At 36.8% G+C, this 17010-nt stretch overlaps 1 protein-coding gene across 2 annotated transcripts in view; it reads left to right on the plus strand.

Moving 5' to 3' along the window:
• The first annotated feature begins 317 nt into the window (after positions 1 to 317).
• The window catches only part of DYNC2H1 (dynein, cytoplasmic 2, heavy chain 1), a 394047-nt gene continuing 377354 nt past the window's right edge, over positions 318 to 17010 (plus strand). Inside the window, exons 1-6 of one of the 2 annotated variants that reach the window (XM_010838873.1) lie at positions 318 to 684; positions 5474 to 5644; positions 6040 to 6175; positions 12023 to 12141; positions 13124 to 13268; positions 14019 to 14251. In XM_010838873.1, coding sequence (XP_010837175.1) covers positions 490 to 684; positions 5474 to 5644; positions 6040 to 6175; positions 12023 to 12141; positions 13124 to 13268; positions 14019 to 14251 — 999 coding nt within the window. In that variant the 5' untranslated portion in view covers positions 318 to 489. The remainder of the gene's footprint in view (positions 685 to 5473; positions 5645 to 6039; positions 6176 to 12022; positions 12142 to 13123; positions 13269 to 14018; positions 14252 to 17010) is intronic. The other variant, XM_010838872.1, reaches the window with a different exon arrangement.

Genomic DNA, 17010 nt, shown 5'->3' on the forward strand with positions numbered 1-17010 from the left:
GGTTGCCATTTCCTTCTCCAATGCATGAAAATGAAAAGGGAAAGTGAAGTTGCTCAGTCGTGGCAGACTCTTAGCGACCCCATGGACTCCAGCCTGCCAGGCTCCTCCGTCCATGGGATTTTCCAGGCAAGAGTACCGGAGTGAGTTGCCATTTCAAGAAGTCAGCAGAAAGCACTAAAGGCGGGCTTCGCCACCTGACCCACACTTGCCCGAATCCCCTGCAATCGATGACGGCGGCGAGCAGCTAAGGAGCGCCGAGGTGGTCGATCGGCCCTTGAGTTTGGCGTGCGCGTGCCGGAGGAGGTAACGCCGCCACGCGCGGACGTGTGCGCCGTCGCCATAGCGACTGCCCCTGGCAACCGCGAAGCCCTGCAGGCCGCGGGCGAGCTAGCGGCTGGGGCTGTCCGCGCCTCCGTTCGCCTTCGTCCTCCGGCTTTATCCGTCGTTCGCTCTTGCCGCCCGCCCTCTCCGGTCCTTCTCTCCGGAGTCATGGCCGGCGTGCCCGGGGACGTGCGGAAGCTCTTCATTTTCGCCACTACTCGAAACTATTTCGGGCTGGTGTCGGAATCCTGGGACCATGCGCTGCTGGGCAACGGCCCCGAAATCAACAACTTTTTGGACGACGGGAACCAGATGCTCCTCAGAGTGCAGCGATCCGATTCCGGCATCGCCTTCTCCAACGTGGTATGCTTGCCTGCACCCCGCCCCGGCCTACCTTTCCGTCCCGGGCTCAGTAGGACGGATGCCGGGTCCTTGGCAGCCTCCTGGCTTGAGTCCTCCTCCAGGGCCCGTGGCTGTCCCTTCCCGACGAGCTGCGCGGGCCTCTCGCTTCACTTGGTTTCCAAGCTTGCATCCCTCCTGGCCGAAGGAAGCTCCCCGTCCGCTCACTGGCAGAGAACAATTACAGTCTTTCTAGTTTTTTTTTTTTTTTTTTAAATACTACATTTACGTTATAACTAAAAACACGAAATTTATCTTATTTATTTAAACTTTTTTTTTCTTTCTCCCTTTTGAAGTTCTTTGGGGGCAAATTCTAGTGTATCTTTTTTTTTTATATTATATTCTGAGTTTAAATTTACTCGAGGGAAAGAATAGTTAGGAACTAAAATCTTTTACGGAATGATAAGATAGTCTAAATTCTTTTTTGTTGTACAACCTGTGATGTATTGACATTAATATTTATTTCATTGCTGCTTCTACTGGCAGGATTGTTTAAGAAATGGGTGCACCTGCAAACAGGAGATAAACACACATGCACTCAGAGTAATATACAGAAAAAATTGCCTTACATGTTAAAGGGGCTCAGTAAATGGATGAAAGTTAACAAATCACAGTCATATTTTTAAACCTCTTTCTCTGGTGTTCATCCATATCCTTAGGTCTACCAGAGTATTTGATACACAGCAAACATTGAATGCATTTTTGTAGGATGATTGGATTATTCACCCTGTTATGAATCTTTAGTCTTGGATTTGACTCAATTCTATTCAGTCACTGTATTTCGAACTCACTATATATAAGGCACTTTCTTTGGTTTAGTAAGTTTACAAAGATGTAAAAAGCATGGATAATCATAGTTGACAACTGTAGTCCACCAGGCTTCTCTGTGCATGGAATTCTCCAGGCAAGACTACTGGAAGGGGCTGCCATTCCCTTCTCCAGGGGATCTTCCCAACCCAGGGATCAAACCTGTGCGTTGCAGGCAGATTCTTTACTCTCTGAGCCACCAGGAGGCCTGCTCCGATAAGTTAGTATTATATAATTCACATAAGACCCCCTGCTTCTGCCTTCTGGAGCCTCACTCTGGATGACCTAGAATGACATATACTCAACAAATGATAAAATCAAGCACAGTGCTGTAAATGCCTCTGAAAGTTTCAGTTCAGTTCAGTCACTCAGTCGTGTCCGACCATTTGCGACCCCATGGACTGCAGCACGCCAGGCTTGCTTGTCTATCACCAACTCCTGGAGCCTGCTCAAACTCATGTCCATCCAGTCGGTGATGCCATCTGACCAACTCATCCTCTGTCGTCCCCTTCTCCTCCTGCCTTCAATCTTTCCCGGCATCAGGGTCTTTTCCAATAAGCCAGTTCTTCGCGTGAGGTGGCCAAAATACTGGAGTTTCAGCTTCAGCATCAGTCCTTCCAATGAATATTCAGGACTGATTTCCTTCAGGATCTGAAAGTTTAGATAGAGTGTAATGGGAAAATAAGATGAGGAGTTTGGATTTGTAAAAATATATCTTGGGTTGTGTAATGAAAATTGAGTCTATAACTTTTTTACTTTAATACTTAAGCTAGTAGAGCCCAACAGTGTATTTTATATACAGTCATACATCACAGTACAGATACTTAGTCATATTTGAAAATGTTTTTCTGTATCTTAAGTTGTACTTTAGATGTCTGACAGTCAGCATGATTTAACAAATTAACAAATATTAATTCACCCACTATGGTCTGGTATTGTCCTGGTTACTAGGGATAAAGCCGTGAATATGTCAGTTTATTTTCAAGGAGTAACATTTGAATGGACAAAAATTGGTTAAACACATCCACACAGACGGGACTTCCCTTGTGGCTCAGCTGGTAAAGAATCCGCCTGCAATATGAGAGACCTGGGTTCAATCGCTGGGTTGGGAAGATCCCCTGGAGGAGGGAAAGGCTACCCACTCCAGTATTCTGGCCTGGAGAATTCCATGGACAAGTCCATGGGGTTGCAAAGAGTCGGACACGACTGAGTGACTTTAACTTCACTTCACTTCATCTACACAGATATGTAATGTAACATAATTTTAGGTATTGATAAGTGCTGCCAGTAAAAATAGAGTCATGTTAAAGTAGTGATTGGGGCGGGGTGAGGAACTGCATTAAAATAGGGAAGGAGGGAATGCCTGTTTGGGTTGGAGCCCTTTGAAATGAGATTTGAATGGTGAGTTAGTTGTAGGCAGATTTAGGGAGGGGCTTCCCTGGTGGCTCAGAAGATAAAGAATCTGCCCCCAGTGCTGGAGACCTGGGTTCAGTCCCTGGATTGAGAAGATCCCCTGGAGGAGGGCATGGCAACCCACTCTAGTATCCTTGCCCGGAGAATCCCCATGGACAGAGGAGCCTGGAGGGCTATAGTCCATGGGGTTGCAAAGATTCAGACACAACTTGAGCTGGATCTCATCTTGGTTTCAGGGGGCTGGGAAAAAAAAATTACACAGTCATTGCTGAAGTTTAATGAATAACCCAAAGACTGGAAGTTTAAAATATGGACTGAGCATTTCGGACCTTGTACACCATTTAGGTTGAAATACCAAGTTGTTGGTAGTCTTAAGCAAGAGAGATGTGATCTGGTTTATGCTATAGGATAGAAGTTGGCAAATTTTTTTTCTATAATGGGCCAGATAACAAATATTTTGGGCTTGGGCAGATTGTAAGGTCTCTGTCACAACTTGGCCATTGACGTGAGAAAGCAACCTTGACAATATGTGAATGACTGAGTATGACTGCATTCAGCTTCATTTATGGACGCTGATGCTTGAATTTCATATCATGAAATATTATTCTTTTGATTTTTAAAAAAATGTAGAAATAATTTTGAGCTTGTGAACTGTACAAAACAGGCAGAAGGTTGTAGTCTGCTGATCCCTGATGGATCCCAGGAGGTGATAGAGACATTTTGCAACCTCAAAAAAGAACAAATTATACCTTGCTTGCATGCTAAGTGCTTCAGTCATGTCCATTGACACTATGGATGGTAGCCTCCAGGCTCCTCTGTCCATGGGATTCTCCAGGCAAGAATACTGGAGTGGGTTGCCATTTCCTTCTCCAGGGGATCTTCCTGACCCAGGGATCCATCACATCTCTTATGTCTCCTGCATTAGCAATCAGGTTCTTTAACACTAGCACCACCTAGAAAGCCCAATGTATACCTTAGTAATTATCAGATTAGAGTAAGTTAAGAGTAAATAGCAGTTGCTGATGATAGGGAAACTGGAAGATTAGGCTAGGAGTGCTGATTCTTTACTCAGGGAAGGAACAGCTGTAGCAGGCTTACCTTTTGCTGTAACTCTGACTGTGGTTAAGGCAAAGCTCATTGTCCTGATGCCCCGCAGCACCTTGGCCAGTGACATAGTTACTGTTCTCAAAGTATGATATTAAAATATGTATTTTGTGAATATTCTTTCTTCACATAGGTGGGAGTAGAAAAGTTCAAGTGTATGGTCTATTTAATTACTAAGGAATGAATTTTTCAAATTACTTACTGCAGTCTGCAGTTCTCACTTGCTTGTAATGGGAATAAAATGATCATACTAGCATAGAACTCTAATGGGCGAAAATGAGAGTTTGAGAAAAGCAGTAATGCCAAGTAAATGACAGTTCTTTCCTAGTGGCTAAACAGATACAATGATTAGGATAAAAGTAGCACAAAAGCTCACTCATCCTTAGCGTGTTTCTTCACGCACAACAGTGAACTTGTTTGAATTTTTTCTTTTTTTTTACAGCATAGACTTCTCTTCCTGGAAAAAGAAATGAGAACAATTTTGTGAATATGTGTATAATGCAAAAACTTCTTTTGGGCGGTATACTTTACAGCTAATGAACTAATTGCTGTGAAGTGGCCTATTTTAAGCATGGTTGGGTTAGTGAATTCCAGTTTAGCTCAGACAGTTTTAATTTTAAATAATCTAGGTTTATGACAATTTAGTAATAAAGTTTGATGCTCAGATACTTTACACGAAAAACACTGGTTCGGGTAAAGATGATTTTAGGAGATAGACAACCTGTTTTTTTTTTTTTTTTTTTGGTTTTTAGGTTGTCTATTTATGTAGAACTTAGTTTTGGGTAAGAGGGTAATTGGGCTTCCCAGGTGGCCCTAGTGGTAAAGAACCCACCTGCCAGTGCAGGAGACGTGAGAGATGCGGATTTGATCCCTGGGTCAGGAAGATGCCCTGGAGGAGGGCGTGGCAACCCACTCCAGTATTCTTGCCTGGAGAATTGCAGGGATAGAGGAGCCTGGCGGGTTGCAGTTCATAGAGTCCCAAAGAGTTGGACATGACTGAAGTGACTTAGTTATGCACGCAAGAGGGTAATACACATCCTTGTTACAGAGTTTCTGGAGTAGGGTGGAAAATTATACTCTTCACCAGTATGTACCTGGGGCACACACCTTTGATTTGTAGTATTAATGAATCTGGCTGGAGTGGAGTAGTTCGCAGTGTATGTCAACAATAGTTATGTAGTGCTTTTGTTTATAATCACTTATCAATTATCAAAGTAGCTTTATGATACAATCACCTATAAGTGGGGATACAATTTTCAAACCCAGGTTTTCTTACGGAGCAAAGACAGACTGATTGTAATATACTATAATTATTTCTAAAGTATACTTTTACCAAGGGATAAAATTATAGGTACAACATTTTAGGGTAATATTTTCAAATATTAACTTTATGAAAATAACATTAAAAATCATTTGTTTATCACTTTAGATTGATTTTGCTGACACAAAAGATAAAGTGCTGGTGTTTTTCAAGCTGCGACCCGAAGTAATTACTGATCAAAATCTACATAATAATATTCTTGTTTCATCTATGTTAGAATCACCTATTAATTCCCTTTACCAAGCTGTCCGGCAAGTATTTGCACCAATGTTACTAAAGGTGAGTAAATTAAAGTAGCTTGTATGATTGTTGATTTTAGCCTAAGTCTTTGGATAAATGCTTTCATACACACAAATATAAATATTTATTATTTTATTTATTGCTAATATTAGAAATTAAAATATTTTTTAATTAAAAAATAATTAAATTTGTTGACAAATAGAGAAATTGGAAAAGATGTAAAATGCAATCTACATCCATTCTTAAATTGTGATAGTAAATGACCTTTATAAAGTTTTAACTGTTGAAAGGACTTTTATCCCTCTCTTAAGAGATGGAGGTAGTGCCAGGCTTTGAGTGAAACAAGTATATTTGGACTTAGTTTTTGACAAGGTTTTAGGAAGCCTGTTTGGCAAGATATTGATCATCATGTGCTCTTGTCTGATTTTATTTAGGATCAGGAATGGAGCAGAAACTTTGATCCCAAACTTCAGAACCTTTTGAGTGAACTAGAAGCTGGTTTGGGTATAGTTCTACGAAGATCAGATACTAACTTATCAAAACTGAAATTTAAGGAAGATGACACACGAGGTATTTAGCCATAATTTTATCAAAGAAAGTCAAAACCGTTGCCTTATTAGTACATAGTAAATTAATACACTTTTTCAAATATTTCTTTGCACCTTTGGTTCATCTCTGAGCTTGAGCTGATTTTAAATGTATAGATTTATGTATGGATTTGGAGAAGGGGAAAGTGTAATCTCTTTTAATGTTCAGTTTATGGAAATAATATGATTGATTCTCATTGTTTTCAGTAGTTCTGTTTTATTAAGTCATTGTGAACACTGAATTAGCAAATACTGAAAATTTGTGCCTAGGACCCTGTGAGCCTCTGGTCATAACATTTTCACCAGCTGCTCAACATACAACTGATTTTAGGTGTGTTTTTTAGACACATTATTTAATATATATTGTTGATGAATTATCATTGAGCTCGTGGGCAACAGCACTGTAACTCATGCCTGTATGAAGTTCGTCTAACAGAAGCGTGTTCTCTTTAAGGCGCATCACAGTGCTCTAGTGCTGGGGATGGGTGACAGCACTGCTGACCGTGCTCCAGGTCAATTTAAATAGCAAAACCACCAACAAGAAGCACAAAATGTGAAACTATGACGCTACATAAACTATGAAAAACACGATAGGAAAAAGACAAGCATTGTTGCTTTGTTCAGGCTTCAGTTCAGTTCAGTTCATTCGCTCAGTCGTATCCGACTCTTTGCGACCCCATGAATCGAAGCACGCCAGGCCTCCCTGTCCATCACCAACTCCCGGAGTTCACGCAAACTCACGTCCATTGAGTCGTGCCATCCAGCCATCTCATCCTCTGTCATCCCCTTCTCCTCCTGCCCCCAATCCCTCCCAGCATCAGAGTCTTTTCCAATGAGTCAACTCTTTGCATGAGGTGGCCAAAGTACTGGAGTTTCAGCTTTAGCATCATTCCTTCCAAAGAAATCCCAGGGCTGATCTCCTTCAGAATGGAATGGTTGGATCTTCTTGCAGTCCAAGCAACGTTAGCTGGGAACATAGGTGTTGGGCAACTAAAATTTCTCACAGCTCTGTGTGTCTGCAAATGACCATGAGTGCTCTGAGAGTAGTGACTTCGGATACATATAAATATTAATAAGTAGGTTCTTCATAAATCCAGAATCTGTGAGTAATGAGGATTGATACTAATTGTATATTTGCAAAGATAATAAACCAGTGACTGTTTTTTAAAATGTATTTTTTTCTGAAGCTGATTATAATTTTGTGGCCATAGATAAATTATTTCCAAGAACAATTAAGATGAAATTTATGACATACAGAAATCATTGGTTTAAAATATCAGATGTAGTTTTATACTTTGCTTGAATAGTAAAATAAATCCTTTCTAAATCCTTTCTGAATCTCATACAACCAGAAAGGTTAGTGAATTTACTTCCAGCATGTGATTAAGCAACTAGAGATTGTCCATTTCATTAGGAAACTTAAATGCAAATTTGAAAGAAAACTGTTTTATTTTTTCTTTCAGTTTTATTGAGATATGATTGACATACAACAGTGTAAAAGTTTAAGGTGTATAGTATAATGATTTGACTTAAAATACATCAAACAATGATTATCACATAAGTTTAGTGAATATCCATCACCTCATATGGATACAAATTAAAGGAATAGGAAAAAAATCTTTTTCTTGTGATGAGAACTCTTAGGATTTCCTTGCTATCTTATCTCTTTCATGTATAACATATCAGTGCTATTTAATATTTATCATGTTATAGCTTCCTTGTTGGCTCATTGGTATAGAATCTGAGTGCCAGTGCAGGAGACATGGGTTCTATCCCTGGTCTGGGAACATATCTTGGAGAATGAAATAGCAACCCACTTCCGTATTCTTGCCAGGAGAACCTCATGGACAGAGGATCCTGAGGACTGTAGTCCATGGGTTTGCAAATAGTCAGACATGACTGAGTGACTGAACAACAACAACAACAACATTGCATCCCTACTAATTTATCTTTTGAAATTTGTACCTTTTAACCACCTACATTCAATTCACTATGATGAGTGTAGTTATAATATGTTACCATGGAAAGATAGTGCATATTTCTTAACTATATTCCCTTAAATATATTCCCTATATTCCCTATACTATATCAAATGGTATACATTTGATACCAGTGACTCATTTATTTTGTAACGGACAGTTACAAAGCTTGGGTTTCTCCAGGAACTTGTAGTTGAAGCCAGGCATGGCGGGTGGGCACTGGTAAGCACATGGTGGCCCTATAGCTTGTGCCTCACTCTGGCGATGAGCTGGTGGTGCCAACTCTTTATAACTCTGCTTTTGTTTTGTTGTTCATTTGTTTTGTGTCTTAGGTTCCACATATAAGTGAGATTATTCAGTATTGTCTTTCACTGCCTGACTTACTTAGCATAATGCCATCTAGGCATATACATGTTATCAGAAATGGCAAGATTTTGTTCTCTTTTATGACTAATATTCCATTGTATATATGTACTACATCATCTTTTTCTATTCATCTGTTTATGGGCATGTAGGTTGCTTCTGTATCTTGGCTGTTGTAAATAATGGTGCAGTCAACATAGGAGAACATACATCTTTTTTAATTAGTGTTTTTGTTTTTTTCATATAAATGCCCAGAAGTGTAATTGCTGGATCATATGATAGTTCTAGTTTTGATTTTTTGAGCAATGTCCATGCTGTTTTCCATAATGGCTGCTCTACTTTCCCTTCCATTTTTCATGTGCCTGTTGGCCATCTGTTTCTTTTCTTTGGAAAAATGTTTATTCAGATCCTCTGCCTACTTGAAAAAAATTTTAATAACAAAGCAATGTTATTTTTGGATATAGAGTTATATGAATTTTTTGTATATTATAAATATTAACCCTCATTTCCCACCTTACTGGGTTTCCCTAGTGGCCCAGACTATAAAGAATCTGCCTGCAATGTAGGAGACCTGGGTTCGATCTCTGGGTCAGGAATATCCCTTGGAGAAGGGAATGGCTACCAACTCCAGTATTCCTGCCTGGAGAATTCCATGGAGGAGCCTAGCAGGCTACAGTCCATGGTGTTGCCAGTATCTTGCAGTTTTACCAGATTCATTGATGAGATCTACTTTTGTATAGTATCATCTGCAAACAGTGACAGCGGAGCTTCTTCCTTTCCAGTTTGCATTCCTTTTATTTCTTTTTCTTGTCTGATTGCTGTGGCTAGGACTTCCAATACTGTGTTGGATAAAAGTGGGTGAGAGTGGCCATCCTTGTCTTGTTTCTGGTATTAGAGGAGATGCTTTCAGCTTTTCATCTTGAGTACGATGTTAGCTGTGGGCTTATCACATATGTCCTTGATTATGTTCCCTTTATACCTCATTTTTGTTGCTGGGAGTTTTTAATCATTAATGGATGCTTACTTTTGTCAAAAGTTTTTCTGTATTTATTGAGGTGACTTTGTGATTTTTATTCTTCAGTTTGTTAATGTGGTATCTCATTGATTGATTTTTGGATATCGAATCATCTACATCTCTAGGATAAATCCCACTTGACTGGTGTATGGTCCTTTTAATGTATTGTTGAGTTTGGTATGCTCATGTTTTGTTGAGGATTTTTGTACTCATATTTATTGTGATACTGACCTTTAATTTTCCTTTTTTGTGATTCTTTGTCTGGTTTTGATTTTAGGGAGATGCTGGCCCTAGAAAATGAGTATGGAAGGATGCCTTCCTCTGTAGCTTTTTGGAATAATTTGAGCATGATAGGTGTTAACTTTTCTCTGCAATATTTGGTAGACTTCACCAAACCATGTGATGTGTGAAGCCATCTAGTCCTGGACTGCAGTACTTGGGAGTTGTTTTTTACTGATTCAGTTTCATGACTGGTAGTTGTTCTCATATTTTTCTATTTCTTCCTGATTCAGTCTTGGGAAATTGTACATTTCTAGGAATTTGTCCTTTTCTTCTAGGCTGTCCATTTTATTGGTGTATAATTGTTCTTAATAATATCTTATGACTCTTTAAATTTTTGCAGTGTCAGTTCCTTTTTAGTTTCTGATTTTATTGATTTTGGCCCTCTGTCCTTTTTTCTTGATGAGTGTGGCAAAGTTTATCAATGATGTTTATTTTTTTAAAGAACCAGCTCTTAGTTTCATTGATCTTTCTATTACTTTTTAGTTCCTGTTTCATTTATTTGTGCTCTGATCTTTATGACTTCTTTCCTTCTGCTAACTTTTGGTTTTATTTATTCTTTTTTTCCTAGTTACTTTAGGTGTAAAGTTAGGTTGTCTGAGATTTTTCTTGTTTTGTGGAATAGGCTGTATCACTATAAACTTCCCTCTTAGAACTGCTTTTGCTGCATCATGTAGATTTTAGATTGTTGTGTTTTTATTTTCATTTTTCTTCATGTATTAAAAATTTTTTTTTCTATGATCCATTGTTTGTTTGTAGCATGTTGTTTAGCCTCTACTTGTTTGTGATTTTTTTTTGCAATTTTTTCCCTGCTAGTTGATTACTTGTCTCGGAGCATTGTAGTCAGAAAAGATGCTTGATCTGATTTCAGGTTTTAAAATTTGCTGAGTCTTGTTTCTGTGGCCTAGCATGGGATTCGTCCTAGAGAATGTACTATATATATTTGAAATAAATGTATATTTTGCTGCTTGTGGGTGTAATGTCCTATATCTATAAGTTTATTTGGTCTAATGTGTTGTTTAAGGCCATTGTTTCCTTATTCATTTTCTGTCTGAATAATATGTCCATTGGTGTAAGTGGGAGGTTAAAGTTCCCTACTATGAATTTATTATTGTCAGGTTTTCCCTTTATGTCTGTTAATATTTGCTTTATGTATTAGACGTTCCTATGTTGGTTGGATATATATTTATATTGTGTTATATCTTCTTGAATTGATCACTAATCAATATGTAATGTCCTTCTTTATCATTTGTGACAGTGTTTATTTTTTTAATTTGACATAAGTGTTGCTTTCTTGATTTCTATTTACTTTGAATACCTTTTCCCATCCCCTTTCAGTCTCAGTGTGACTTTAGATCCAAAGCAAGTCTCCAAGAGGCAACATATATATGGATTTTGTTTTCATATCCATTCAGGCATTTTAAAGTACTTATTGATAAGTGTGTACTGATTGCCATTTTGTTAATTGCTTAGGGGTTGTTTTGTTGTTCGTTTTTGTTCATAGAAATTGTAAAATTCATTTTCTGTACTTGGTGAATAATACAGAAACGTGCAAAATCAGCAAGTGAAACCAATTACTTTCTGGCTTTTTATTTTTAATTGTTTCCTTCTTTTTCCTAGTTTTATTGAGATAATTGACATGTAGCATTATATAAGTTTCAGGTGTATAATATAGTAATTTGACTTGCATGTGGCATGAAATGGTTGTCACAGTAAGTTTAGTGAACATCCATTATGTTGTAGATACAAAGTTAAACAGAGTTTCCCTTATGATAAGAAACCTTAGGATATATTGTCTTTAGAACTTTCATATATAACATAAAGCAGCACTATTTACATTTATAATATTGTACATTATATCTCTAGTACTTATTTAATCTTATAACTAGTAGTTTGTACCTTTTGAGCAGCTTCATCCACTTCTGTCTCTCCTCATTCCCCACCTCTGGTAACCAACAGTCTAATCTCTTTTTATATTAGTTTATTTGTTGGTGAGATTTTGAAGTTATAATTGACTTACAATAATGTATTAATTATATTATAATATTTTTATATTTAATTATTTTAAGATAATATTATTATAATAATATTAGTTCCTGGTATACCAAATATAGTATTTCATTATTTCTTTACATTTCAAAATGGTGACCATGATAATAGTTGATATTTCTTATTTTTCCCTTTCACTTTTCAGGTATTCTTACACCAAGTGATGAGTTCCAGTTTTGGATAGAACAAGCTCATCGTGGAAGTAAACAGATTACCAAAGAAAGAGCCAGTTATTTTAAAGAATTATTTGAAACAATTGCAAGAGTATGTGATTCATATATAGTTATATATCAGGTTTTGATAGAAATACTGTAGCATTCAATTTTTATTAACTTTATCTCTGTTTTAAAATCATTATTTGATAGCTTTGGACAAAATATATTCTTCAGATGTAACAGAGTTTACTTAAGATATGTATTTAAAATGAGTACAACTTAGAAGTTCAAACTTCTGAAAAAGTTAAATTCTAATCACTAGAAGATATTTTTCTCAAAAATATAATTACTTTTATGCAGATAGAAAAAAATGAGAAGCCCAATATTAAGAGGTTTGTCCATGTGGAGATAATACGTTCTTTTGGAAAATTGTTCACTTTTTTCAAATTAGCAGTTTGGAGGAATCTGAAATATAAAAAGTCTTAGTTTGATACTTTATTAGATTGATTATTCCTTGATACATCTATGGAAAGGTTAAATAAGTGACCATTTTGTTTTTTTACAAAAATCTATTCTTTTCAAAATAAATAGTAATTTTTTTGTTCATTCTAAGTATTATTTCATTATTGCCATTTGAATGAAGTGTTTGAAGTGGTTTAAAACTTTTTTTGTGGCAGTAATGAAATCATGTACTAGATTTGTACTATTGGTAACATTGTGCAAACCAGGAAATGAATGAATAAGGATAAATGAAGTGAAAAAGGTGGTATGTATATAGTGTTAAATAAACACTCTATTGTATAAATAAAAGAAATGAATCCAAACTTAGAGGAAGTTAGGCCAAGGGTAAAAATAAATTTATAGGGTTTATGCAGATCTTATTTTTTCTTCTGGCTTTTATGAAATTTATGTTTGTGAAGGATCAGATAGGGTATTTGCATAAAGAAGTTATATAGAATCTGGTAGAAGAAGAGGAGAAAATAATGGCAGATATTAGAATCGTAGCATTGACAAACTCTGGCAACGTTTTGTTTATATTGCCCTAGGTGCAAATACGATTATGTTTAAACATGACTGCATTTTGGTTTTAGGAATTTTATAACTTGGATGGTCTGTCCTTATTGGAAGTGGTTGACTTGGTGGAGACAACTCGGGATGTTGTAGATGATGTGTGGAGACAAACAGAACATGATCATTATCCTGAATCACGAATGTTACATCTCTTAGATATTATAGGTACTAGTAAAGAAATACACTTTTGAAATTTTGGAAGCTTGCCTTATTTTATTTTCTATTTCTTCCTTTGAGTCCTTCTCTGAAATGCTCCTTAATAGAGTAATTGTTGCTTAAAGTAACTCTTAGAGCAAATTATATAGGATTATTTAAGTAGATGTTTGTACATAGTTAATTTAAATCACAGTGTCAATTTCTTTGATAATCAAATTAACATAAATTTTTTTTATGTATGTAAAAAATGCATGTATTAGTTTAGACTTTATTTTTAACCAACTGAAAAGTTTAATGTATATTGGATTATCTGTCAATAAAAAAAATATACTTTTTGACTTAGAATATACCTTTATCATTATTATCCTAAGGACCTACCAGACAAGTACATAAAAGGACATTTATTACAGCATTGTTTGTACAATGAGAGTAGAAACAAATAGCAGTTGAGAACTGATTATGTAATGTCATATCCATACTGTGGGACTGACTGAGGCCTTTAAAAAATTCTATGTATATTTCTATGCTTCAAAGATATATAGGATATAATGAAAGATGCCAATATACAAATACATGTGTGCGTGTGTGTTTTTAAAAAATATTTGTTATTAACAGTGCTTGTCTAAAGGTGTGGATGTGGTATTTCATAGATTGTTGACTTGCTAATTTATATCATTTTAATTTAATAAAAAGCATGTATTCCATAGTTACTTGCTTAAAAGATATGTTCATTAAAAAGTTTGTTTTGCACCTTATTAGGTGGTTCATTTGGAAGATTTGTTCAGAAGAAGTTGGGAACGTTGAACCTCTGGGAAGATCCTTATTACCTTGTGAAGGAAAATCTGAAAGCTGGTATTTCAGTTTGTGAACAGTGGGTGACTGCCTGTAGTCATCTGACAGGTCAGGTGTGGCAGCGCTACGTTCCTCACCCGTGGAAAAATGAAAAATATTTCCCGGAAACACTTGACAAGCTTGGCAAACGCCTTGAAGAGGTATCTTCATTTTGATCTTTGTTTTTAAGTGTGAAGTAGGTTCTCACTTGTTTGAGAATGCATTTTATAATCATTAAGAACTATGCATCGGATGGAAATTCTTTAAACTTTGGGGAGAGAAGAAGAGCTCACGTTCACGTGAGATGATTTGTGTGGCTGTGTGGCACAATATCAGGTGCCCAGTGGGCACTGAGTGCTGGTGTCCACATCCTTCCTTTTTCTTTGATGTGTGGCTGTTCAGTTTTTAAGTCATGAACTTCTATTTTGTTGTCCTTTGTTATAAAAAAGATAACCCACTTGTCTATGTATGGAAGCTCTCAGACTTTCTCTTGGCCACTGAAATTATTTTGCAAGCAGATACAGTATTTTAGGGAGTATTCAGTGGTAATATTTGAAATAGCTGCTTAATTTTTGTAAATTAGAGTTTCAGTATAGAACTATATACTTAACTTGAAGAGGCAGGCAAAGATTGTAGAGCTGACTTTTTCCCTCTGTGCTTAAGGGAACTGTTGTTCTTTGGGAATTTTTTGTTGTTGTTGTTTTGGTAGTTTATTTCCTTTTTTTCTGCCTGTGCTGTGTGGCTGGGAGGATCTTAGTTCCTGGACCAGGGACTGAACTCAGGCCCAGGAAGTGAAAGTGCTGAATCCTAACCACTGGACTGACAGGGAATTCCTGCTGCTGTTGTTGTTGACCTCTTACGAGGAACTTCAAGCATACATAAAAATAGCATGGTATAATGAATGTCAGTTTCAGTGGCCACTGGCATTGTTCAGCTCTTGTTCCATCTTTGTCCTCCCTGCCTTCCATTTCTTTTTTTTTTTTGCTGAACTATTTTTAAAGCCAATCCATGAAATCTTGTACTTTTACTCTTAAAAGGTAATCATAATATCAATATCACACCCAACAAAATGAGAATAATTTCTTAATATCATTATTTATGTAATCAATGTACAAGTTTACTGATTGTCTCAGAAATATTTTTAGTTGCTAAATGTTAGTTTACTTGAACCAGGTTGCTTCGTAGGCAGTAGCATATAGTTCTCGTACATTAAAGGAGGCAAGAGGTGTCTGGTTTTCCCCCTTTTCATGAGTTAAGTTTGATCTGTGGGTTCATGTATGATTAATCTGATTAATCTGTTAAAATGCTGTTCACCAACTTTTTCTTAATGATTGATTGTGAGATGGTGTTTTAATTCTGTTCTTTCTGCATTTATTAGTGATGATGGAAGAACTTTTTATCAGTTTTTTAGGTACCTGAAATATAGTTTGTATAGGAATGGCAATATAGACAATTACTTTTTTCTTTTTGTCACTTTTTAGAACAATGCATAGTAAGTTAGTATCATAAGTTTCATAGGCAATCAATGATTTTTTAAATAATGTCATTATGAACCTATGATTTTTTTATATTTCAACGTGTTGTATTTATTATTGTAGTTATTATTACTATACTCAAATTGTCCCACCTTGTGCAAAGAATACCCCTTTAAGTTGTGTCTGTGTCATTTTGATATGAAGCCAGTATTTCTTTGGTAACTTTTTTACATTCAGACCTCTCAAAATGTACTGACCCGTATTCTACATTTTCCATTTTGTATACGGAATTAGTCATTTCCCCAAAGGTCTTGTTAGAGGAAAATAGAGTTTAGTGACAACAATCTGGTTGATGAAGTAGTAAACATTTAACTATCAATGCTTTTAGGCTTTCTCAGTAGACAGCATTGTTAAATCAGTATTTTTGTTTTTATCAAGAGAAAAATAAATCATGAATTTGTGCTGATATTTTCAACACAAATGAAAGATTATAGCATTTTTACTTAGCCTTTTAATTCCTTTTGATGGTTGGTAGAAAATTTAAATACAAAATGAAATGTTTTCCAACTGTTTGTAAATTATACATAATGGAGTTGTTAGCATTGCTATTGCTATTGCTAAGTCGCTTCAGTCGTGTCCGACTCTGTGTGACCCCATAGACGGCAGCCCACCAGGCCCTGCCATCCCTGGGATTCTCCAGGCAAGAACACTGGAATGGGTTGCCATTTCCTTCTCCAATGCATGAAAGTGAAAAGTGAAAATGAAGTCGCTCAGTCATGTTCGACCCTTAGCGACCCCATGGACTACAGCCTTCCAGGCTCCTCCATCCATGGGATTTTCCAGGCAAGAGTACTGGAATGGGGTGCCATTGCCTTCTCTGTTGTTAGCATATTGTTTCATTATTAGAAGAGCAAATTTAATGCAGACTAATGAAAATCAGAAGGTTTGCTATAGTAAGGAGGAGAGACTAAAACTTTACTTAAAATAAGCATTAAAATCAGTTTAAAAATATTTAGCTTTTATATGTATTCACTAGATTTGAGCACACTGATTGATAGTACAGTGTGTTTTTGAGCATCACTTTGACTATGCCAAAGCCTTTGACTACGTGGATCACAATAAACTGTGGAAAATTCTGAAAGAGATGGGAATACCAGACTACCTGACTGCCTCTTGAGAAATTTGTATGCAGGTCAGGAAGCAACAGTTAGAACTGGACATGGAACAACAGATTGGTTCCAAATAGGAAAAGGAGTACGTCAAGCCTGTATATTGTCACCCTGCTTATTTAACTTCTCTGCAGAGTACATCATGAGAAACGCTGGACTGGAAGAAGCACAAGCTGGAATCAAGATTGCCGGGGGAAATATCAATAACCTCAGATATGCAGATGACACCACCCTTAAGGCAGAAAGTGAAGAGGAACTCAAAAGCCTCTTGATGAA

Source organism: Bison bison, unplaced genomic scaffold (genome assembly GCF_000754665.1).
Source record: "Bison bison bison isolate TAMUID 2011002044 unplaced genomic scaffold, Bison_UMD1.0 scf7180017864107, whole genome shotgun sequence".
Taxonomy (NCBI): Eukaryota; Metazoa; Chordata; class Mammalia; order Artiodactyla; family Bovidae; genus Bison; species Bison bison.